This window comes from Venturia canescens, chromosome 8 (genome assembly GCF_019457755.1).
Source record: "Venturia canescens isolate UGA chromosome 8, ASM1945775v1, whole genome shotgun sequence".
In the NCBI taxonomy this organism is placed as follows: Eukaryota; Metazoa; Arthropoda; class Insecta; order Hymenoptera; family Ichneumonidae; genus Venturia; species Venturia canescens.
Window position 1 is genome coordinate 14,406,908 of NC_057428.1, and position 26,007 is coordinate 14,432,914.

At 48.3% G+C, this 26,007-nt stretch overlaps 1 protein-coding gene across 3 annotated transcripts in view; it reads right to left on the bottom strand.

Moving 5' to 3' along the window:
- The window catches only part of PlexA (plexin A), a 147,556-nt gene that overhangs the window by 85,351 nt on the left and 36,198 nt on the right, over positions 1-26,007 (bottom strand). For all 3 annotated transcript variants that reach the window (XM_043426041.1, XM_043426038.1, XM_043426039.1), the window contains one exon: positions 13,320-14,773. In XM_043426041.1, the coding sequence (XP_043281976.1) occupies positions 13,320-14,504 (1,185 nt within the window). In that variant the 5' untranslated portion in view covers positions 14,505-14,773. The remainder of the gene's footprint in view (positions 1-13,319; positions 14,774-26,007) is intronic.

Genomic DNA, 26,007 nt, shown 5'->3' on the forward strand with positions numbered 1-26,007 from the left:
GGTACATTCGATCAGTCTTTTTCACGGTGTCTACCGGCCCTGGCTAAAAAGAAAATCGAGTTGAAAGAAGGAAGTAGGCGGAGCGGCACGACCGAGGGGGGCAACAATAATGATAATAAAAGTCAATAAAAAGTATATAAAAATTGGACCAATCCGTTTCGGCAGGCAGTTATGAATTTACGTAACTCGCAGTTCTTTCCTTTTGTTTTTTCCTCTTTAAGCTGCGTTATTAAAAGAGTTCCCGGTTGAAGTGTGCTGCGTGAAAACACGTAAATTTTGTCGTAATTTTTCAAAAGTATCGATTGGAAGGGGCACGTCGAACCAAAGCAATGAAGAAAGTAAAAATGTGAATCCGAAGAGCGGGCGGTGAGCGGAGGAATACCCGGTCAATAAAGGGGGCCGCACGTGAAAAAATATAAAGAAAATTCGTTCCCCGCGTGTGTACCCGCCTCCCCCATTGAATTTTCTCGTTTCCTCGTTTTTCGCGCACTGGCCCGAGAGCCAGGTGGAAGACTAGAAAAAATTGGCAGCCAGTGGGAGATGAGAAAAAAGTGGGGAACGAGGGAAACAACGAAAAGGAAGTGCGAGAGCACGCCTTGATGCAATTACCGCGTCGCGATGCGTTCGGTATTCCATACTTTCCGCAGCAGCAGTAGCAGCACGCATAGACTCGCCTGAGTGATCAAAACAGCGTTATGAATTCGTGCTGCAATCTAATTCTTCGAGCTGAACCCGACAAAGACTCGCCAATATCTCCGGATTCGCGACTCCGCGTTTGATTAATTGCGGCTATTCGATTGTCCGAGGCGCATGGCGATTGAAGCGAAAATATCGTAATTGATAGAAGCACGTTGAGCGGTGAGAATGGAGTGTCGCTCGAGAATCTCACCCGTCCCTTTTCCCTCGGTCGAGCATGACAAGTGGAGAGATCGTCGGTGCGAGGGGGAACCAGCAGTTAGATTGGCGTTTATGAGGGAGCGAGGGCACGTTTACCTCCGTTAAATCCTAGGGCTTGGTTAAATTCACGGGATCCGTTGGATAGTAGTGCGCCTGATGCGCCAGCAGCAGCAGCAGCAGCAGCAGCAGGCCTGTAAATTGCATCTTCGAGAACGCCGCCGCCCGTGTACATAGCCTACGATAACGTTCCAAGTACGGCTCCGTGTTTACGTATTATCCGCCCTTGTGGTTCACGAGCAAATATGTGTGCATGTACACATACGCGCGGGCCGATGTGCGTGTGTTTCCCCGAGATGGAAGCTGCCGGACGCTCCGTCGTATAATGTCGCGTGTGTGTGTCATTTAACCCCGAGCAGGGAGCATCAACGTCCCAATGGCTCGTCAACAAAGGCTCCCGAACATTGACCGCCACCCATTTAATTTGAGTCAACGATTCCCGTGTTATATCGACGGCAATTCGCTTCCGTGCGCGCTCTCTCGCTCTCTTCGTCCACCTGCATTTTTATGGAGTTGATTATTCTTCGACCCGCGGAGGTGAGAACGCGTGGGAGTTTGATTAAGCACGGAATGAACGCTAAGCCTCGCTGCCTCGGGTCTTTTGTCTCGTGCGCAAGTCTCCGCGTATTTCGGATACGAAAAATGAGACTTTTCGTTCACCGTAATTACTGAATTTTTTCATTTTCTCATTTGCTTCTCAATTTTTCATAATTTTCGTGAAGCTTGACCTCGCCAACTGAGCACTGCGGAGCTGCTCCGCAACGAGGACGATACGGAGGCGCTAAAAATTAGAGATAAAGTGAAATAAAGAGAAAGAGCTGGTGTGCTATGGTGGTGGTCGTCGCGCAGAGACCGGCAGAGACGGAAAACGGAAATGCTAAACGGAGTCGCCGCCACCGCCACCGCACGTTTATTCGAGCGTGTTTCGACGTCCGGTTTGTCCTCGCACTCCGAGAAACCGAGCATACATCCTATCAGGTGAAATTTTCTCGACACATGGACGAGCGCACGCGCTCACGAATACAGATATATTCTCAAAAGCTTCGTTATAAAGCCGCGCACAGGCTGATAACGTGGATTTTGACTCTGCGGTTAAAGTTAGCCGTAGCGAGGGAGCGCAGCAGTCGCGATTAAATACGATAAACACGAGCTGAATGAAGGCGAGAGCGGAGCCGAAATTCGTTCTCTCTGGAATCGACGAAACCGTAGCAGCGTTTCTGCCGGCCACAAAAATTAAATATATGCATTATACATGCGTGGCTGGTGGGCTCGCGTGTGTGTGTGTGTGTGTGTGTGTGTGTGTGCCGAGGTCTGTGAGCGAACGGCTACCGTGCGCGAATCTCGTCCGAGGACTGATTAGAAAGCTCCGAGCAAATCGTCCGTTGATTACACAGAGAGTTGTACCAGGCTGTTACGAACCGGAGCAAATCCGGAGAATCAGTGCGCGCACGAAACCCGAGATCGTGCATTTTCCTCTTTTGTGTGTTGATAGAAAATTCGAGAAAATCTAAAAACGAGGCTAGGACGAAAGATGCAAGTCTGATTAACGGGAGGAGCCTCTGGAAGAGACTTTTTTGCGTTATTAAATGTTGTCTCGTTATGTACGAGGATGAATAATGCACGAGGGGAATATCCGGAGAATACTTTTCCGTACTCGCACGACTTTATTATTCAACCTTTCTCCGCTGCTTTCATGTTCCCCTTTCTCCGCCTCCTGTCCGTTCGGATCCTCGTCTCATTGCACTCTCGCGTTCCCAGATCCACAATCGGCTATCAGCGTCTATCTGTTTCACAATATTTCCGGCCTGTTGCGTTCAGCTGAGTAGCTTCGCATCGAATTATCATCATCGCCCTTGAGCAGGCTTTTCTCTCCCTCTCTCTCCTTTTCCCTTTTATTTTCCTTTCGTTCCTGCTCCGCCGTTCCCTCGACGTTCGGCCTACTCGCCGGGTGGTCCAGAGACGGCCTCGCCCTTTTTTCTCCTTTTTCGCTCTCGCGTGCTCTTCTTTTAATCGGCCTCCGCCACGTCGACACGCTTTATCGTCTCGCGATAAATCGACTCTCGGAATATTTTACCTCCAACGATAATTAGAACGAAGCCCAATTTTCGGGAACAAGCGAATCGAGCCGCGCGTACACGCTACGCGGGTGTGCGAGTACGTACGTTTTTTCACATCATATCGCGAGGGGGAGGGACTGTCCAATAAATTCGCAGTAAATATTCACCGATGCGAATGAATAAAATCGCAATATATGCACTTTTATTTTTTGTCGTCTTTTTCATTTCGCTGACGCGAGACGAGATCCCCGATCGCACGAGCTTTTTCCTCTATTTCGTTATATTCTCCATTTTCATTCGCTTTTATACTGCTGGTACATCAGCCTCGACAGAGGGCAAAATAGAATTTATTAATTAAAAAGTTTTTGGTTAAACGAGCGATCCTTTTTATCGGATGCAAACAATTTTTTATCTTCCCTGCGCAATAAAATTCGTGACTCGACCTCTCCGAGATCAAAGTTCATTTGCACATGATCCGTACAGGGAATATATAAAAAGTTTGAAAACCTGATTTTTGTCAAGCGTCGTCGCGTACTTTTCATGCAGCAAAAGGAGATAAAATCGAGGCAAAAAACGGGGATTCAATAACAAGAAAAAACGTTAAGCACAAGAGAAATGGAATTGGGATAATTCATGAGACGAGGACGAAATTCCTTCCACTTTTATCAACCGCGCCATTTTTTCCTCCCTGTCTTGCTTTGACGAGAAAAGCGTAAGGTAGCGTGTGAGAAATATACGAAACATTTAGGGACTTTCGAAAAGGGATCTATTACGTTCACGCGACACGGCTTCGTCCGTCTCTCACTCGAAGCTTCTGCCTCTCTCGTTCTGCGACCATCTTTCTTCCTCTTGCTCTTGAGATCGGCGTGAAAAAGTGTCTGCCCTATATCGACTTGTCTCGCGGTGACACAGGATGGGAATATAAATCGGTGTCTTTCGAATGGAAATTGCTCTCGCCCTTTTCTCACTTTCCCGTGCGTGTTTTTTTTCTTCTTCTGCTCTTTTTTTTCCTCTCGTTGGCCTCGATTCTGCACTCTCCTTAGAGCTTCTTTTTCATTTTATTTGCGAAGCAGCCACGATTTCCTCGCGACATGAGAAAACCTCCGAAGAATTTATTCGATCCTAGGCGTGTAATGCATCTTTCTTCGCGCCTGTGTCTCTCGTCGATCGTTTCCTCGGATTTGGCCATTTTCACAATAGCCTGCCTCCTTTTTTCTCGCTTACTCGGCCCCTCCCTCGCTCACGATGCAGTCTCGTTAAGCCCATATTTCCCTCGGAATCTGATACGACATCGTTTTTCCCCTGCTGCTGGCTTCCTCCTCCTTCTCTCGCTATGCACAATCGTCGAGATCTGCTAATCCTTATTTATAGGAAGAGAACGTGAGAGGGACCGAGCCGTGTAATTAGTGATTGCACACCAGGGGCCAACACGATCGCAGGAGCGAGGTGAAGTTTCCGTTAATTGAACGTATCCGCGTTGGGCTGAAAAAATCGTTTTCGTGTCCTATTTCGTCGATGATCGATGCAGAATCGAGATTTCTTGAAAACCGAGCCTCCGCAGGGCCGCGATTCCAACGAGCCTTGTAGAAACAATGAATTTTTTATTCTCCAGAGACAAATGCAGAATATAAAAGGGATTGGAAATCGTTGCGCCATCGCGGGCAGTTAACCATTCGCATAAACGCACTAACCCGGTTACTCGTACTGAGCCAACCCACACGGAGTGCAACGTTACAGCCGCAGCGCGTACGTATATCCTAGAAAGGAAGAAAACAAAGAGAGAGCGCTCTGGCGGATCTCGTTGGCCGGAAGTATCTCGGTCGCTGAGTCCAGCAACTGGAACTCGTCCTCAGAGTGAAAGCCTCAACACTCGACACGAGTTAACTCCTTTATATATATAGCCATATCGACACAGGGGAGCAGTCTTGTCTATATAACTGTTGTGTTACCGCAATTGCATCTGCAGCTGCTGTCGCTGCAGGCGACGAGGCAAAGTGCCAGCGGGCGAGAATGCACACGCCCTCTGCGAGCAGAGCACACCACCAGCAGCCCCTTATTCTCGAAGGAACAGAAATGGTCCACGTAGCTGGGCGCTGCTCGGCGTGTCATCCGTTGCACACTCTTACACGTTTGAGGTTTAAGCCTCGACGCGAAGCACACAATAACGAAACGTCAAGCGAGGCGAACTTTGACACGGGTGAGATTCCTTTAGATTTTTCGACTCGCTCTTGCATTTTGTCTGGACATTCGTCAATTGACTTTCGCATAAAACTTTTAGCATTTATGTGGATCGAATTCTCGCTGTGGCGCGGAAATCTGCTGTTTGCCTCGGTAGGAGAGGATCATTGGGAGGAGAAAACGACTGAGAAAAAGGGCAAAGGAATAGGAAATGGTTGAATACTGCGGAGGATTAATTAGCGAGAGAAAGCGCATATAATCTTGGTTCGAATGAATTTCGTGCTCGATCGATCGTCCTCCTCCTTTTCCTAGTCGGTTGCTGCTGGGCCTCGGCGGCGTTCATGCGCGAATAAATTAATCAGTCATTATTTCAGCGAGTCATCGTCCTTCGTCGCGCGGTAGTTGGTCGGGTTCGATAAAAATTTAAATTGTTCCGCGCTCTTGTGCGGGAGTTGAGCAAAAAAAGAGAGAAGAAAGTCTTCGCGATAGAGGAGGAGAAAAAGAGAAGGGAGGAAAAAAAGCGGAAAACAAAAACAACGCGGATGAGAGGTTATGGAGAATGGGAATAAGAAAAGCCAATTAAAAATGCTGGAAGCACGATGCAGCCCGAACCGAAAGATTTACCACTCGTTTTCTCTGCCTCCTCCCCCCTCCGGCGCTCCTCTATTTCGCTGATTTGGTTTCAGTTCCACCAACTCTCGAACTCACAAATGTTCATGGAACAATTGCATAGTCGTTTCTCGCGCCCCTTCGCATCTTTTTCTTTCTTCTTGCTCTCTCTCTCTCTCTCTCTCTCTTTCTACCTCGTTCTCGCCCTTCTCTTTCACTTTCTCCACTTTTCCGTGGATTTTAACGCGATTCCTCTCGAGTACCTTCCGCGTGGTTGCCGAGTTTGATATCGCCTTCTCGCCCGCCCGTTCTTTTTTTCCTCTCTCTCTCTCTCTCTCTCCTTCTTCTTTATTTCCATTCGAAACTTTTTAATTGCACGGTTTAGTCTCGGGCCGTTTGTGCGCTGGCTACGACTACCGGGCATTCGCGGTTCCTTCAAGTCCTGAAAGTAAGAGAGCTAGTTCGGGAAAAAGGGAGTTAAAAAATCCGAGAGGGAGAGAGCGGCAGAAAGAGCGAGAGAGCGTAGAGCCGGGCCATCCAATTTGCGCGAATGGCTTTTTCCTTAAACGTGACGCGAGCGCGAAGATCGCGGGACCATTTTCTCCTTCTTCCCCCCCCCCCCCCCCCCCTCGCCCCCCCGCGCGTCCCGCGATCCTTATTTTTCTTCTCGCATTCTCATTCTTTCTCTCGCCCGCCCGGTCATTTTTTTCTTCCGTACTTCCGGAGACTTTACTTCCTACGGCCGGAGCCATTTCCACTCGCTCGTTTTCGCACCAATCTCTTTCACTGCTTGCCATAACTTCTTTTTGATCCTGCCACTCAACGTTACCCCTTTCCTTGGCCCTCCCCGTCCTCTTCCCTTCTCCATGACCCTTTTTCTCTTTGTATTTACGTTCGGAGTTTCTCTGTCTGCTGTAACTATCCAGCTCCACGGTCGTCCGGTCACTCGGTACATTTCTTTTTCATCAAACATTTTTTTTCCCTTTTCCCGTCTCACGGACACACACGCACCCTCCCATAATGCCCTTTGTAAAGTAGTGAAGAATTGGGGGCGCGCAAACAATCGGCACGTACTCGAAAATAAAAAGGGAGGAGAGGGAGGCAACGACATTTTAGGTCAGCCTGTAAAAATGGATGTGAAAATCCCAAAGTCGACGCCGCTCGTGTTTTGTACCGAGAGCTTTCTGTACGAGTTAACAATAAAGTTTTGTATGCGTTTCGACGAGTTTTTTCCCTCCCCCGAGTGCGGGGGCTATGCAACGAAATAGGAAAATATAAAAAGGAGAAAACCGAATGAGTTACGGGGCCTGATGGGGATAAAATTCCCCGACACATCCGCGACCCTCGTCGAATTATCCCTTTCCAAATGTCCGAGCGAAATGTATTTTTGAAAATTTTGTAGTATTTTTATCGAAATCGAGCGAATGCCCGCAATCGGATGGACGAGGGAGAAAAAACTTCGTTGTCCCCACGGAAGGTTGAGTCGAAAGAGGATTAAGAGTTGAAAAATATAGTTGAAAACGATGCGAGCAACTCCGCGACGTGGTAAATGAGCCAACCGAGTAACAGCTCCTTCTCGCCTTTCGTTGCGCACAAATATTCGCACGCGAAATTTTTAATTCCCTGACATTTGGCTGATTTCCCTGACGGGCTCTGTGTTACCTGACATTTCCAAGTTCCGCGGCCTGACAGTGGCGAGCAGCGACGCGAAGGAGGAGACTATAAGACAGAGAAATATAGATCGTAGGTCATAGTCGGTACACGTAGAGTCTAGCGCTCGTAGCTAGGGCGTAGAATGATTGGCTGGATTACGAGACGTGGCCGGATTTTCCCCGAGAGTCAGCAAACCCTCCCGTCAAGTATTCTGTCGAGAAATTGGTCTGCCACACCGCATTCGTTTACTCCCTCGGTTTCCCACTCGCTCTTCCTTTCCCAAAGCACTAACGGATCGTGATGCACACACACGTACCTTTCGATATTTGTGTATTTTTCTAGTAAATGTGTATGTGTGTGTGTGTGTGTGGCTCGGAGGAAAAGCGCTTTAAACGGTGAATGGAAGAAATGACAAGACGCCGGTACGCGACTATGTGCTTTCGCGAGACGAGCGAAAACGAGAGAGAGAGAGAAAAAGAAGAGGGAAAAAGAAGGAGACAGAGAAAGGACGATAGTGAGGTTTCTCAATGCCCGAAGACTACACTCAAGGGGCTCCGTTTCAATACCGAGTATATAGCAACACGGGCATCGAGGGTTGTACACATGATACGTTGTATTTTCCAATAAACCGTGCTCCTCTCCCCGGCGAAAGCGACTCTCCGCTCAGCGTCACCGTGTCCCAGCTATCTCGATGCAAGTCTTCCGGAAGTTGGCTAGTTTCACGTAGCAAGCGAAACTCCGAGCAAAGGTAGACTGTAACCGAGTCCGGGTGCTCACGGAGCAGGGAGAGAGCCATACAACTACCGAGGTTTGCTTTACGGTATACAAGGTGGTCAAAATATTACGTGCTTCTTCGACACGATCGTTTTCATCATGAAATTCGCGTGAGATAAAACTTTGTGCACGGGGGTTTCTGGGCTGAGTTGCAAGGGATCGGGGAGCGTATTTTCCATCGAGTTTCATCGAGTTCGGTCAATTTTCAAATAATATTCCGAATGAGTGAAAACCACCGGAATATCGAAATCGCGAGGCTCCCTTTTCGTCATTCGATTCTGCCCTCCCCCCTCCGCCACACCGTGAAAATATTCCCTCGTATACATCGCAGATGAATAAATGCTCGCCGGTGTTTCCGGGCTCACGAGATAAAAAGCTCGGGATCCGTGCGAGGGAGAAGCCCCCCGCGTTACGAGTGTTGCCGCGCATCGTTATGCATATCGCATATACGGATCGTCGAGAATTTGTAACTAGTAATATTGAGAGTGCGTTTACGTGAGAACGCAGTTGAGACAAAGCCCGCTCGTCGAGAGTTTCGAGCCAAAGACAGGGCTTTTGTGAGAGCAAATGGGAAGACGAAGAGAGAATATGAACAAGAGAGAGAGAGAGAGAGAGAGAAAGCAGTTCGTATGTAATACCACATTCATGTAGAAACGATCAGAAATACGCCCAGATGCCCTATTATCATACTCAAATGCATATTCTCCCGGTCTCTTCCTTTCTTCCTCATTATTTCTATCTCCCTCCCCCATCCCCCGGTCCCTTTATCCTCCGGGTACGGTGTTCCGACAGTTTATGCATGTGATCAGTACTTATGAGTTATGCGTGTTCGTCAGTCCGTCAGCATCCAGGATGATTGGCTGCACGTAGTCAGAAACACGAGAGAACAAGGAGAAAGAGGGGGGGGGGGGGGGAAATAGAAAGACTGGGGAGGGGGGATGATTTTGGTGGAAGTAAGGGTTGTAATGCACTGAGAAAAAAGGGCGGTTACTGCGGGGGAGAAAGACGAGGGAAAGGGATCGACGGAAAATCGTCGAGCGATCGTTATACGTTGGAGCACGTATGCGAGAGAGAATCGTCGGGAAGGTCGATCGCGAGCGCGCGCGAGGGAGAGAGATGATGGAGCGATAAAGGCGCGATGGGGTTGAGCGCAGGCGCAGTGCTCTCAACCCCGTCTCTACGTTAATATAAAATGTGTGTGTGTGTGTGTGTGTGTGTGTGTGTGTAAAGGGGTTTTTTAAACATGTACAATGTCCGACGTTTCGTTCAGTGGCGCATTCGCTCGAATTTACTCTCGCATTAGGTTCGTCCGGGATTCGATAAAATTTCGAGTGCGCCATATATCCCAACGCGAGCTCCAAAGACAATGGTCTTTTAAGACTCGTGCAAAATGGATGAAGGTGATCCGCGCTCGGGTTTGAGAATCTGAAAAATTCATTGGGTTACCGGGGAAAGGAAAGTCGAGCGGAGCGAATTCGAAGCATAATTTAATTTCCCGGGAGAAATGGAGGCGTCGATTAAAATAATTGTGGAAAAAATAAATTGTTGCAATCATACTGTTGCGCGAGTTTCTTTATTCCGTCGCTTCTTCGTCGGCTTTTTTTTGCACACGATAATAGCCCGTCGATAACCTCAAAGTGCTTGCATCCTGCTGATAAGAGAGCGCCGCCCCGCGGATGGTGATACCGAGAGAATGAGACGAGCGAAGAAAGCAAAGAAGGAACGCAGGAAACGAAAAAATTGCATCCCGTGTCGATGATGAGAGAAAATAAATTGAGCATGTCCGGAGCCGGTGCGATATTGAACGCGTGGGAGAAACGAAAATGAGATATCGCGATAATATTAATGAAACGTCCCTGCTCCGTACGATGATTCGTGTCGCGAAACAGATGCCAACGGACAAATAAATGACGCTAAGAATTTACGAGCCGAGTAATTGATCGGTATTTCAATTGGCAAATCAAATATTTAGTCAATGATGAGAGATTGCAGGGACGAGAGCGAGAGAAAAATGATATTGATTTTGCAGCAAGGCTCATGGCGCCTCGCGCTCTCCACGAGAACACCGCGACTCGCTCGGGATATTAAACGAGTTATCCAACTGTGTGTATATATATACGCTCAATGTACGAGTTTATTAGGGCTCGACGATCCGTTTTCTCGGGCTGCTTCTCTCCTTCGCCTCGGCCCTTGCTCTCTCGCATTCTCTTCCTTTGCCTCGTTTTCACTCCATGACGAGCGCTGGGAAAACTCAATTCGCGGTCTTTCCACTCGAGCAGCCAGTGCGGATAAACAAATTCAAACGTCCGAAAGCCGGAGGCTTAAGTAACTTTCGTCAAAGCGCACTTTATATACCTTGGCTCTTTCATCGTTCATAGCCACCTGAAATTCCCGCTTTTCTTCGTCTAGTCCTCGCCCGCCCCTCTTTCTCTCTCACTGGTTCTCTTGCTCTTTCGCGCGCAATTTAAATTCGTCGGCAAACGCTTTTCCGGCGAGCTCGTCGATCCTAAAATCCTAATTTTCCACCGAGTCCCCCAAATATATACGACGCAGCGCGAATAACCGAATAATCTGCATAAACTGATATCGGAAAATAGATTAACCGGCGTGCCAAGTATATGTGCGGCGAAAAGCACTACGCAATAAAGCATCGAGCTTAAGAGGAAAGAACAAAAAGTCTGAGTTAAAAAATAACATAAAAAAGAAACACTTTGTTGCTCAACCCGGCTCGATTTTTAATGCACGGATTACTTCGCAATACCGCGCGCGCAGAAATCTTGGCTCCTCATTGATCGCGACGGAATTGAGAATTAATTTTCCGATCGCTCGGTCTACCACGCCCAGCCAAAATCTTAAAGAATTAAGCTTTTCATCTCCCATAAAATATACGGCATTTTACACCTCGTAACTGGAGTTACAAATTCCAGATATTTTTCATACTTTTGATGTTTCGTTCAGACCAGCTGCAGGGATGAGTGCGATGGAAGCACCGGGCAGGAGGAAACCGGATCTTTTCGGACTCTTTATTGGGACGGTTTTGAACCCCGCCACAATTTTTGAGCCCGAAATTGGACTGCTTTTGTTAAAAGGGAAATCCTTCGGCGAAATTGATTTTCCAGCCCCGGTCGTGCGGCGACTCTAAAAGCCAGGATTTCGATAATTCTCATTAGAAGCGTATTTTGAGCAGGAAAACGCACGAAGCGGATGAAATTTCAAAGTTTTCCGCGCATAACTGCGAGATCGACGGACGAAAATCCTCTTTCTTAGAGCGCGATGCGAGGCGCACACAATTCTCACCTGTTACGTAAGTCTCGATGGGTGCAGCATCGACGCAGAGCGAAAACTCTTCTCCGCGTTCTAAAACGTGGCCAATTGATTTATACTCCGGTACAATGTACGCGAGAGAAATGGAGACGGGATAAATAGAGCCGGGGAGAGGGAGAAGGACGCGCGCGGTGTGGTTACATCGCGCGCGGCGGCATTGCCGTTGGATTTCCTTGAGAAAACAATCTCTGAGCGCTCATGAAGAGCCATACATTTATACATGTATAAATATAGGAATGGGAAACGTTGCCGCATAGCGAGCTGCATAAATGCATGAGTCAGTTTTGCTAATACTGCGTCCACAGTCGAACCGCGCGCCGCATTCGATTTCATCCGATTTTCAAGTTTGTGCGGTTGGAAACGACGAATTTTCATCCATCGAGTCGTATAATCAACATTTTTTTTGCAGTTCTCTCGTGCACGAAACTTTTTCAGTATTTCAATGGATTCCGAGGGCTCGCATAACGATTCAAAAAAAATTTGGGTGACACTTTCCCAGTGTCACGAGCAACGGTGTAAACTCAACCGCAAATGTTTTACGAGTGGCGAACGCTAGCGCGACATTCTATTGTTGTTTCTCGACCCAATTATGAGAAGCTTTCATTATTTGTTATTTCGTTATGCTGATATTCTGCAGACAGATCATCGATCTGAATTATTCAAGCGCGGCCTGCTGCCTCGCCCCACGTATATGCCCAATTCTCGTGGTTTATCGTGAGTTTCATGATAAAAACGAGACTGTTGAAACCCGCATCGTATCTTTCTGGTTAACGTTATTTTCAACGTTGAATTAAACCTCGACGCTATCGGAATAAATTAAAAATAATACATTTTACATGGTAGATTATCATTTTTTATTTCCTCAGTGAAGTTTTTTAAAAATTGCTCTTTCCCATGTATTTTTCAATCATATTTCCCAATTATTCAATTGCTGGTCGCATCAACATTTAAATTACTGGCGAGTATTTTTTAAAAATATCATCCAAAATTTAAGCTTCAGATTTTGTTGAATACTTTTTCATTCTTTGCACTCGTTGTTATTTAGCGGCGATTTTTGTCCAACGCGATGTTTCTCTAGCCTATACACGGAGAAAACGGATTCGTTTTGTACAGTGAGGAATATATTATTTTTCAAGAATTTTCAAAGTATTTTAACCACCGGTCACAAAGAGCATATAGTATTTTTCAAATTTTCCAATTTTTCGTCCCTTCAATTCTAAACAGCTTTACGTGCATAGGAAAAAGTGATGCACGTGAGAACTATATCTCGTTTCGTTTTCGAGTGCTATTCGTCATGTCCGACCAGCACTTACTGATAAGTGCAATTCTATTGTAAATCACAAATTTTGACTTTCAGCATAGTAAATTCTATGATAAATACACGCGAATGTACAGGGTTGCTCGAGCATACTTTATACAATATGAACATTTGAAATGGCTGAAAAGATTTTTTACTATATGCTTACAGAGAAAAAGACTCTTGAGTCTTTTGAATAAAAGGTATATGGATATTGGTATTTTTACTATGAAGAATTACTATGAACAATTCTTATTACTGCTGTTCGAATAAATGCTGCAAAATGCAGGACCCCTCTAGAATTTTCGGCCTCGTTTTCTCCGTGTATACGCGAATTTGTGACAACGCTTCGTCTTTCCTTTCTCAAATTAGTTTGTAAGTAAAAAATGTAGAGTTTGAAAGTACGAGATTGCGCCGAGTGTCTCTTAAAGCTGGTAACGATGCCGGGAACGAATAAAGAATGAAAGACTTACCGTTCGAATGCACTTGTGACTGGGAGAAATGAAGTCGAGGCCTCGCTGTCCCTCGCCGGTGAAGCAACTCTGTATATTCCTCATGAAGTTGCGTCTGATGGCTTTGAGCGAGTAGACGCATAGCGCGGATTGATTGAGTGGTCGATCGCTGTTAACGGCGGTGCTTTGGGCAAAAACAGCGAAGAGAACATCGTCCTGTGCGGTGATACCTAAATCGCCGGCCAATACGGAGCCGGCTTTTCCAACGTAGGCAGCCTGAACGAGATTGTAGTTGATTTCTTTGCCGGTGCATTCGATGGGAACTTCGGTGTAGGAATAATAGTATTTGTCTTCCTGGCATACGCGTACGAGTTTGGATATGTAAGCGGGAACGGCGGTGTCCTTTAATTGCGTAGTGAAAAAGTAGCTGAAGCCCTCGGAGCTAAAGCCATAAACGTAATTGATCGGATAACGTTCGCGGGCCAATGAGTTAACGAAGATTCGAGTGCCGGTTGTGACAGCGGATTCGGCGATGTTGAGCATTTTGTCTTTGTCGAGGGAGCGAGAGCTCACGGCGGGTACTTCCGCCCGATAAGGTGAGTTACCGGTAAAGGTAACGCCGACGTACATGACTTGTGAAACCGGTGGATTCGGTGGGCCCGGTGCGATGAAGGCAAAAGTCGAGGCTGTAGCGTTGTTCGCGACAACGGGCTCTTTGATCTTTTGTACAACGTCAGTGATATTGTGGAGATTGCGGGCTGTGCAGATCCCCTGAAAGAGGCTGCCGCACGATATGAGCCGAGTGGTCGTGTAATCGATAACCAAAACTTTGTTAACGTCATCGGCGAGCTTTTTCACTGTTTCTCGAGGGCAATCGAGGGTCGAGCACAGTAGCGCGTCGTCCTGAGGTCCCGTTATTACTTTTACAGCGAGATTGAGATCGGGGGAGAATTGATACAACCGATTAACCGCGCCGACGTAAACGCGACCGGTATTTTTATCGACGACGAGATGATTCATTCGCTGTACTTCGGGATCGTAAAACTTACTGACGATGTTGTACGAGGCTTGGGCATTTGCAACGCAATTTAAAGTTCGCCACGTCCCGATCAATTGTACGAAAAAATAAAACGCTATTAAATTGTGAGAGAGTTTGTGAGGCGAGGAGGATCGCCTCCGAAACCGGCAACGCTCCTCGAGCTTCATTGTCCTTTTCAAATATCACCCGCACTAACCGCACCGCCACTTAACGCTCTCCGTGGGATCCGCTTGACTGGGAGGACTCCCAGGCAACTCGACGCCCGACGAAACGACACTTTGACAATTCCAACTTTCTCTAAACTACGACGTCGCCCGAGATTTTCACTCGCCCTTTCCTCTCTCTCTCTTTGCTGTTCTCCTTTTTTCCTTCTTCTTCCTCCTCCCCTTGGATGGAGCCACGAGCGCGTTACGGATCTTCCGAACAGCCCCAACGTCTGCAATCATGAACCAAACAACAAATAAATCATTAGCAGCAGTTCCATTGATGCGTGATCCGGACATCGTTGCGTCACCATCGCGCAGCAGAGTGCGCGCGAGGCTCCGCGGAAACAAAATTGTACAAAGTTGAAGCCAGTTGAACAACGAGCCTCGTTATAATTTCATGCCCAAGTATTCACAAGTAAGAATCAACTTTAAGCAGTCTCAATACCCCGGACTGACCCGACCGTATGCTATCGAAGAGGGAGAAACAGAGAGAATATTGGGAGGGCGAGGAGGGAGGTTCCCTTAACGAGTAGAGAATCGCGGAGAGTCATCGTGCCGGGGGAACTCGTGGGCGAGTGGGCTCACTCGCGGTTAACGAAGTCCTCTCTCTCTCTCTCTCTCTGTGAGGGGGGTCTCGGTATCGTTCGTTCTCCGTTAGACCCGGCGGTGCGGTTGGCAAGGTGGAGAGAGCAGCGTGGCAGAGTACACACAGGAGCAAAGGGATCGATAGTGACTTTGGATTGATTTCAGCTGGAAGTCTGTCAGCCGAGGCAGGCCCACACACACACACGCGCGCGCGCACACACACACACACAGAGAGACACAGACGAGGGGACACGAGCGGATGGAAAGTAAGCCCAAGGAGGGCAAGACGATAACTGTGCTCCGGCTAGGTAGCATCGTGGTATATGCACTGTGAAAAGGGACTGGAGAGCTCACCGGGGGCGGGAGGGAGCCGCAGAGCTCGCCCTCGTCCTCGTTGCACTCGAGCGTGTGCTCTCGTGCCAGTTCACGATACGGACGTGTGCAGCTCTCACTCGAGATTCATCGGGAGGCTCTCTCGTGTCTCTCCTCCATCGCGAACGTACTAAGTACGGATACACTCGGCGCTGTAGCAGCAGCAGCAGCAGCAGCAACAGCGCGGAGTGCATGCATGTGTACGCAATCGTATGTACGGCGGAGAATATGCGTGGGTTGTCGGGCCAACTGGAACTTCCATCTTCTCCGTTCATGTGCAAACGAATGGACCAACGGACGCGCGCCCTCCGTACTCGTTAGTCCGCGCGCATACGTAGGAGCGAGGAGCGAGGAGGCTGGTACGTAAGATTTGTTTCATCGTTGGGGGAACCGCGCGTTGGAAAGAGCCTCCGCAGTCGGCTGACTTTCAAAAGAATCAAATAATAACGGAGACTCCGTTGCGAGAGTTCATCAGAATATTTCATGAAAGCAGCGCGCGCGAATTACAATTGGGAGGGGAAAAAAAAGCAATTAAACATGAGCGAAAAGTAACACCGAGGACTCTTACAATCGGAAGATATTGCGGAGAGTTTGCGAGGAGCTTTCGACATCGCGCGAGGAGTCAGCGCGGAGATGTCCAACGCGAAATACAAGTTACACAATACTCGGGTCAACTCGAGTCGGATGCGGAGGAAACGAAAAGAGATTGGACGCGTGGCTCGAAAGCAGGGAGACGAGTTGGGGAAGAAAATTTGTTGGAGAGCATGTGTAAACGAACTCGTCATGCAGCCGAGGTCGATGGGTCGATAAATCGAGTGAAAAAGTACGAGCGCGCCGTCGTTCTTTCGCTTCTTCTTCGTTTTTGACTCTTCCTCTCAGGACATGATGCGTCCAGAGGGATAGAGTCGCGGAGAAAGATCGTCGAGAATTTGGCCAAGTTGATCTTTGCTCCGTGTCTGTCTCCGTACGTGGCGAACCGGTGAGCTCGTACACGCCGGAAGAAACAGGGCCAGGCGTAATCTAACCTACACTTAACCTCCTGTACAGGGGATCACACGAAGACAAAGCCGCGCTCCGCTCCTCGGAGCTGAGGTCGCATCGGCTCCAACGAGAAAGTTTTCACGCGTGCTACGGAAGCCGACCACGAGAGCATCAACTCGGGGGGAGGCGACAGAGCCTCTTGGAAACATTGTTCCCTGGGATTACCGGGCGACAAGGGGTGAGAGCGCTCTCCGGGGGCGCGCACGAGGAAAGAGGCAGAGACGGGGGCGGGAGTAAGCGCGGTGTGTTTGTGCACAAACGGCTGGACCGCCCCTGGATATAGAGCAATTCAGCATCCACTGGAGTGAGAGAAAAACTAGGAAGATGGAGAGCGAGCGATGGTTGGACAGATAGAGAGACCCCAGGCGGTTATACACACGGCGCACCACTCGAGCCCGATTCTCCAGGATCTTCGAACTCGTACCACACACTTCGAGCTCGTTCTTGGTACACGCTCCGCTGCTGGGAGGGCGTCCGAGGGATATAGCTTCCGGTCCCGTGGGAGTCGAGGAAACGGAAGTTGCCGATACAGATAGAGAGCCAGGCCGCAAGGAAAGCAGAGATAGGGAGAAGAAAGGTCGAGACCCTAGCCAACTCCAAGTACAAGTGTAGAGAGCCAGAGAGAGGAAAAAACAGGTGCTGGGAGAAGAATAGAGAGCGGAGCGAGGGAGGGAGAAAGAGAGAAATTGGGGGTTGGTCGTGAACCACGAGCGATTTATCGGCGGCGCACCAGGTGCCTGCACCGACGCTTTCCTCTAAAGTATATTTTCCCCTTTTCCACACATTCGCTTATTCTTTAAGCCCCTCTGCGTTATTTCTCCTAACGCGTACTTCCGCCCTCCTCTCCAGCCCGCGTTTAACTCGGCTCGAAACAAGTCGCGACGACTCGGAGCCGAGCTCGGGGATAAAGAGGACTCGAAAAAACGCTCGGCACACCATCCACGCCGGGCGAGTAATTATTATAATTCCAGGTACGCTAAAGAGACCGGGGCACATTGGCATTCATCGGGTCACGCGCAGAACGGATTACGCGTACACACACGCGCGCACAGATCGCGATGTGAGAAACTTTTGTACCCGGAGCACTTCCTATTTGTAAGGGTTACCCACGTTTTTCTAAGGAGATGCTCCTTTTGCGTTGAGCAACGTATCGCGCATTATTCGCGTCTAGCACGCACACGACTCGCTTTTTCCTTTGGCATGCTCCAGCGCCCGGGTTACAGTTGTTTATCGGAGCACGGGGCGGAGGGGGGGCTTGATTAATCGATCGCGTCGACGTCCTCGAAGGCGCGTTGATTTCCGGATTACGGGACAAGTGTGAATCGTGCGGCAAACATTTTTCAACGGGATTCCCGCGAACGATGGAAAAACGATGATATAAAATGAAAAGCAGAAGAGAGAGAGAGACGGGGAGGCGCAGAGCATGGGAACGGTCGTGAGATCGAACAGCTGCGTTTAAATCGCTCAAGAAAATCAAGGTTGCTCGAGGTTTTGTGCGCGTTTGGAGGAAGGTCGCGCGAGTGCAGGCTCCGACTCCGCGATGAATCAAATGAATCAAAGCTCGCGTTCGCGGCGCGGTTCTTAACGGCAAATTCGTTTGAACTAACAACAAAGAATGAAGCGTTGCGAACGACGGGCGTAGAGCGCGCGGCCGCCGAGGAACTGTGTACCGAGTCCTTGTCGTCGCCAATTTGAGAATTGACCGGATAAGGATCGCGTCGCGGCCAGGCCCGATTTCACATACTCAAATATAGGCAACCGCGCGCGCGAAGCCTTGTCCTGGGTACTGTACGAAGAGAATGTGCGCCGGGAGATCGAGTGTGTACGAATCGCTGCGGCGACCTACAAGCCCGCGAGAGAATAACGAGTTGACCTGGACTTTTGGTGAATTACGTTTGAGCGTGTGCCCCGAGTGCCTGCGACCGTACAATAATACGTACAGGCCAGTTTCGTATGCTGCTTGCGAGCTTTGTTAGTGTATGCGAATTATTTTCTGAGCGTTGCGGGGGCTGGACCAGCTCGGCCAGCCAGTAAACGGGATTTCGCAGTAACTCGTTCCACCTTTTCGCTCTCTCTCTCTCTCTCTCTCTCGGGCTCTCTTAACGCGTTCTTGCCTCCGGCATCCTGCACAGTGAATAGGCTGACCGCACGTGTCGGTACTGTGAAATACGTGGACGCTGAGCGTAAATATACTCGCGGACTCGCCGAACGACGTACGCGAATGTAATAAAAGACTGGACAACTCGCGGCGAACTAAACAGAGCGCCGAGCATCATCGTTCCCCGTTCAGGAACTACTGTGCGCTGCTCCGATCAACCGAACCATCAGAATTAATCGTTATAATATGAAGGACGACAGCTACCGAGCAGAAACCCGCGCTGGCTCGGGGCCGGCTCTCAGGACGAAGCGCGACCACTCCGAGGACGATTCTCCTTGTAGCCTGGAGCGTAATTACGCGTGACCTTTGCCCCTAATTAGCCCACGTGCCACGAAGGCTCGCGGGGCTTTCGTGGGAGGGAGAGAGAGGGGCGAGGCAAGGTGAAATAGAAGCGTCGGCCAGTAGTTGCAGACCTGTGCAATTCACCGAGCTGTATTAATAGTCAGTGGTTTGCCAAGCTGACCACGTATTATCACAACGTTTAGGCAAACTATTTGAACGAAAGGGACAGCTGTACAGCGGCATTCCGCATGGCTAGAATTGCTGGCTGACCACGCGATGATCGACCGCTTTGTCGGTGCGGGCAACGTTACGCGCGTCTGCCCACGGATGAATGAAGAACGCGAGGAAACAGTAGTTTCGAGTACTCTTCGGCAAAGCCGAGGTTGTAACGAAACTCGTGGAAAAGGCGAGCGTTTTTGCTTTTGGCTTTTTCGCGGAGCGAGCAGGGGAGGAAATGAAAAAGCTGAAGAGTCTTGAAGCCTCGTGTAGAGCGTATAAATGGTTCGTGGGAGAGATGCGACATGAGGGAATGGAAGGAAACTGGCGAAATAAGGAGCGTTGACGATCAGAAGAAAGCTCGTGCAAAGCGACGCGTCGAGGAAGTACGCGGAGAGCTGGCGTGCGGTCCATAAAGACCGGGGGAGAGACCGAGGAAAAAGGAAACGAAGGAGCGGAGCGGCGGCGAGGAACGAGTTGAAAAGAGACAGCAAGAGGCGATAGGTGCGAGGAGACGCGAGAAGAGGAAAGAGAACTGGAAAAAAGGGATGAGAAAAGTAAACGAAAAGAAGAAAAAAGGGCTAAGTCGCTGTAGAAAAATTCTCACGAGTCTCTCTCTCTCTCGTCGTGGGGGAGTTTAGAAGGCCGTAATGATCTAACGAAGAAAACGAGAGAATGGGAGAGCCCACAAACTCTGACGAGTTGAACAATCGTTAAGAGTTTAAACAAGCCAAAGAGAGCAGATGGGAGACCAAAGTCCGAGGATAGTCGCGCACCTTGGTCAGCACCATCCACACGCGTATGTCTCTGCGTGTCCGTGTGCTCAGGAATATATAACCACAGACTTGCCAAGAGTGTGCGTGCACACATGTAAGGAGAGTGTACTCGGTGAACTCGCGGCGTGTAAACACGGAAAAACCAGCAATGCGAGAACCCGGTCGGACATCGCCCCTCCTTGTGATCTACGCAACGACACTTTCCAAGAATTCTCAACCGGGAGCAGATAAAGACGGTGAAAAGATGAGACGAACTTTGATATTCCACGTCTCGTATTTTTTTGACCTTATTCCGCGCGCTCGAGCATGATTTTTCATTAAAAATCATTTCCCCCGAAAAACTTTCTTTACAAAAACGCCATCGCGACGAGGCGCCTCGTACATTTCTTAACGAATCTTGCCTCCTCTTCGCATCCAGAAATTCTCCAACTTATTATCACGCACGTCTCCCTTCGTTCGCTCTTTTATTTATTTCATTACTGACCCTCCGGCTCGCCGGGTCACAGATTATACAGTTTCTTCGTTCCTCGAGTCACCTATATATCTAATATGTAGAAAAATAAAGTCGTACATTTATAAATGTGTATTGTGTGCTTGGGTATATAGAAATGTGTCGGGAGAAGCTTCGCCGAATAAAACGTGCACGAGCCCGCTCCGGAGGAGCCTTAAGGATCTCTTTCCTCTCTTATTTTCTTCTAGCTTGTTTTCCACACAAATGCCTGACGAAGAAGAAAGCGAGGCAGATAGAAAAGGAGAGAGAAGACGAGAGACGTGGTTCACGTGCGGCGTTCGTTCGTGACAAAGATAAAGAGGGCTCACCCTCCCTCTCTCGGTCTTTCTCTACTGTCCCCCTCTCGCTCGCACCTTCCTCGCGCTCCTTGCACGAGTTGTGTGAACGACAGACGGAACGAAAGAAACAGAAACATCAAGGGAGTAAGAGAAATGGGAAAGAAAATGAGCGAGGGAAGGAGAGAAAAGGAGAAACCGTGATAGCAATGACGTTCGTGGATTCCGTCACGAGATCTCAGCGTCGTGGTCAAAGTGGCTTCGAGCGGGCAGCATCCACGAGAAGACGAGACTCGAGTAAGAGCCCGACGTGCTCTCTCGTCTCAGGATATGTACAGAGCGTAACAACTGTGCAGAGAAAAGGTGGAGAAACCTCCACGTATATATAGCGACCATGGAACGAGACGAGGGACAAAGACGGAGTGAGCTCCAGAGGTGCTCGCAACTCCTGTGCACACAGTTCCGGGAGCCACTGTGAATAATTTCGAACCAATTAGCGAGAACTGCAAGATGCCCTGTAACGGAGCTGACACAACGGGGGGCGCGTAGGAGTTAAGAGATTGCTTAGACGGTGCAACGACAGTCGCTAATATTCTAAAGATGGCGGTCTCTCTCTCTCTCTCTCTCTCTATTAAGCATACGTTTTAATAAAGGGTTAGCTAAAAATAATATTTGTGCTGGATTCAAACAGCGACGAGGTCGCGGACAGATTCGTTTGTACAGGCTTCGAGTGGGGCTTGACGAACTTTGTCTCGAAGATGAGATCACTTCGAATGGTGAGGTCGTCTCGAAGTTCAAAAGCCAAGGGAAATCGGCGTCGAGAGCAGATACGCCGCGCGCGTCTTTTGCTTCTCGGCCGCAGTCGAGAATTTTCTTGATACTTGCGGAGGCAAGACAGGCTGGTGAGTCTCCCGATTTTTGGAGCTTCAAAAGAGGAGAGTTTTCTTCGGGAAATAAGGTTCGAGATAAAGTTTTTTTTGGTAGAGACGTTCGATAGATTTGCGGTGATGAAAAACTCGGCTCGTTCTTGAGGAGCAACATGCTGCTGCTGGATACGAGCGTGAGAAACGGCTAATAATTAATGGAGGCGGTGCGGTGAAGGAATTTCGGAGAGAATTTCACCAATAGTCGATTCGTTTCAGCTAATTTTAGCCTACGATTCCAATGAATCCTTGAGCTTCGAGGAAATCGTGGACGCGCAGAGAACGCGGTGCGCCTCGTGCAGCTATCGCGGGTGAAGGTAAAATCGTGTAATCCAGGAAAACGATGGGTTTGAGGCAACGGCGAGGGGAGGAGAAGAAACCGAGGAAAGAGAGAAAGAGATGATGCCAGGCTAAGATAAGAGTTAAATGTTGGAACACAGTGAAATTTCTTGATATATAATCTCCGGAGCGTCTGGAGCTCCGATTAAATTTTCAGAGGTCGATTGGAAAAGTTCCCAGTGAAGATGCACCTTCGTGCGCGGGTCTTCGATCGGCACCTTTTTGATCTCACGATAAATTGTGGATGAAGGGCTTGTGGAATTTAAAATCTGGAAAAGTCGTCGCAGCAGACATGAATTCGTTGGGAAAAAAAATGCAATTTTTTCATTTTTCACTCAAGTTTTCGCATTTTTCCGGCGAAGAGAGCAAACGCCAGGAGATTCTTCCGCGCGATTATTAACGACTTTATCGCGAGACATATTTTTTGAGAATTCATCGCAGCAGTTCCGCTGAGAGTAAAGTTTAATGCAACGAAAAAAATAGAGTCGTCAAGAGTTTTATTGCGTCCTGCCAGAGGGAGGTCGAGGCAGGGTCGGCGGTCCCAGTATTTGCGGGGGTTGGACACTAAAGCGTAATTGGATCAAAGCACCGGGAGAGGTGCGCTGGGAGGACGAGAGAAAGGGAATGAAAAAGGAAGAATTGTGAGGAGAGCTGGGACAAATGTTTCTGCCATGTTTCGAAATTGTTCAAGAACGTGCGGTGTGTGCGGTTGTAAAAGAAGGACACAGAGAGAATGAAAAAGAGAAAAAGGGAGACAGAGAGGCGGGGAAGAAGGAGAAAGAAAGGGAGCACGCTAACGTTAGCCACGAGGGAGCCAAAGAGCTAATTGCAGTATAACAAAGCCGGATGTCGTACCTGGGGCAAATGTACTTCTTTGTACAATCTATAGTACATATTTTGCCTCGCCCTTAGCAAGCGGGCGGGCACGTATATGCGTAAAAGCGCGAGTGCATGAACGTACTTGGCTCAAGGCAAAGCCGTTCTCTCCCTCTCTCTCGCTCCCCTTTTTCTCTTCTGTTTCTTCGTGTACATCGTCATTATAATTTTCATGCGCGCACCTACAATCTCTATCTCCGTTGGCCTTCGGTCGCTCTCGCATTTTGCCTCGAGATCCACTCTTTCAAAGCTTCTCGCTCTCTGTCCTTGCTCTTTTAATGCTCAACGATAAACCCTCCGTTATTACGATTATTCTTAACAAGCTACGCGCTTATACCCGTTACAACAGTTTTTTCCTAAATCATCCAACCCCCTTGGAAGAGAGCGCGAGCGCGCGTTACACTCGTGTGCCAATAATTTTCAAGCACGACTGTACTGAAGAAAAGTTACGCCATCACTCACGACGAGTCCGCGCGCATCAACCGAGAGCGATAAAACGAGAGAAATACGAAGAGCAATGCGCGAGCAAAGGACGGAGAAAGGAAACGTATTTGGGACGACACTCTGCGCCGAGTATGTTCAACTTCCACATTCGTGCAGTGTCTGTACAAAATACTGTGGCCAGAGCCTTTTGAGGGGCGAGCGACAATAAGCCCCTGGGTATAAAGCCTCCGGGATGTATCGAAACAAGGCGAGATACCATTTTTTGTAGAGGCTGATTCAAACGTGGGCGTGCTCAGGAGGAAAATAGGCGAGTTATTTCGAGGCCTACGGCGAGGAAGCGACCGAAAAATCGACTTTTTTGCAAAAGTATCTTCAATCGTTTCGGTAAAAACACGCTTTTTTGTTCCGAATGAGCATCCACCTGCTCAGGTTTCAACAAAATTTGCTTTTTTTTCGCGATTTATTGCAGGCGACTGGTGAGAAACGAATTTCATTCGTCGCGGTGAGTTTGAAGGCGCGCAGCTGCGTCAACTTCGGAGACATACAAACTCGACTGGAAATCTACAGCGAGAGGCGAGAGCGATGCTGTTTCGTATTCGGCTGATAATAAATACTTTTTCTGAGCAAGCCTGTAGCGGGAAGCACATTAATTTGATGTAGTACATTGTACAGGGCTCGATAGGAAAACTGTAAGGGCGAGTCATCACCAAAGTAGGAAGGTCTCGGCTCCGACCCTTCGTTGAGCCCTTCCCCCATGGAGCGTTTCGACGCATGCAATCTGCGAAGGTCCTTTGACCTTTGGAAATTCGTCAGGACCCAACGAGCTTGTTGGCGTGTACTAAAAAAAATCTTTTTCCTCCACGAACAGAATTTCTGATTTCCCCTGTAATCAAATGAATATGAAGCTGAAAAGTTTCGTCTCTCGCTGCACCCGCGTCACTGCGTTTCACCGACAAGCGAGCGACGCAGAATTCGATAAATTCGGTAAAACGTGTCGAGCGAGCAGCACATACGGATGCTTCGTTCGACGTATCGATTACCTCCAACCCCCTTTTTTTGCTACTCTTAAAATAATATATTTCTGTATAATGAAACTCGAAAAGAGTTCATCAAAAAGGAAAACAAAATTCGCGAATAGAACCGATGAACTTCGAGGGTTCATAAATGCACCGAAAATCGAGCGTACGAGAGACAAGTGCGACTAGAAAAAGAGAGATAGCAAGAGTGGAGGGGGCTAGAAGCATATCGTGCAAACGTCGAGGACAGACAAAACGCTGGGACCACATTCAATGCCGAGGGGGTGCCCCTCTCATCGTTATTTATTTCCCGGGGGGTTGTCGAAAGCACAGAGAACGCGATGAGCTAGGCGCTGCGAGGGGAGGTTCGCTCGAGACAACTGTCATCGTGGTATTATTTCGATAATATTATTTATAGCGCGTTCGAGTATAAGTTTTTCGTGATAAATTCCACGAGGTTGTGGCCCAACATTTTTCCGAGGGTTTCTAGGTGAATTACCCGATTTATTCAGTCCGCGTCTATGTATGTTTTTTTATCCCCGAGTCGCATTGATTTCATCACGCTTTTCGTAGCGCAGCTCTTATTTCTCTGCTTGCTTTTTTATTCTTTACATCTTTTTTGTGCTTTTCTCTCTCTCTCTCTCTCTCTCCTTTTTTTCATCCTAGAAAAGTTTCCGTGCAGAGTCGTCGTCCAGGGGGCGGGCGGCGAGGATTTTCTTGCCTCTTCTCTACCCCGCTTTAGCTCGTTTTCCTCTTATTTTTCTCTCTCCTTTTTACTCTCTTGGCGAAAATCCGTACAGAGCTCGGGGAGCGCTGGGTAAGACCACGGGGCGGAGAGATCCGCAGGAAACGTAATTTCATCCATTTTTATCGTTGCCTGGCAGGCTTTAAGGCCTTAAGCCACTTAGATTTAATAGCGCGGTCCGCTAGATCAGACTAGTGCCCAAAGAACGAGAATAAGAGAAGGAGCGAGAGCGAGAGAGGAATGAAGAAAAAACTTCTATATGTCGAAGTTTTACTGTACACGTACCCGACGTGCTCAAATCTCAGAGGACTGATAAACCTCCAAATCCCAAAGAGAGGAAACTCCGTGTCCATTTTTCTCTCCGCGATGCAAGAACCAAAGGATAGTCATTAATTACCAGCTAACAATGCGACCTCAGCTTCGTTATGTTCCACCAAAATCCATTCAAGAGTTCACGTCGCTCACGTTTCGCACGATCAAAATCGCCAGTTCAACCACTCCATTGAATAAGCAGCATAATCGTCCATCTCTTCTCTCCAAATATAAACATCCGTACGAGAAATGTTGCTCTCTGCCTCAATATCTGTTTCGCCAGCACTCATATACCCACGAAAACTAAACTCGACGCCGTTTCAATGAATCTTCAGCAGCCCAGAAGCTCATAAACAACAATGATGTTAAGCAGCACCTCCCATTTTCTTGTGCCAAAATAAACGCTCCGGAAGAAACATTTACTTTTGACCAGCAACATCGAATGTTGAAAAAAACACAGACAAGTTGATTGAGGCGAGCAATTCCTTTGGAATTTTGAAAAAATCGTTTTTTTTTTAAACATATTTCGAAAGTATGATACCCAAAGAATATACTGACTTAAAGGCGATTATCTCGGAACGAATTTTTGAAAA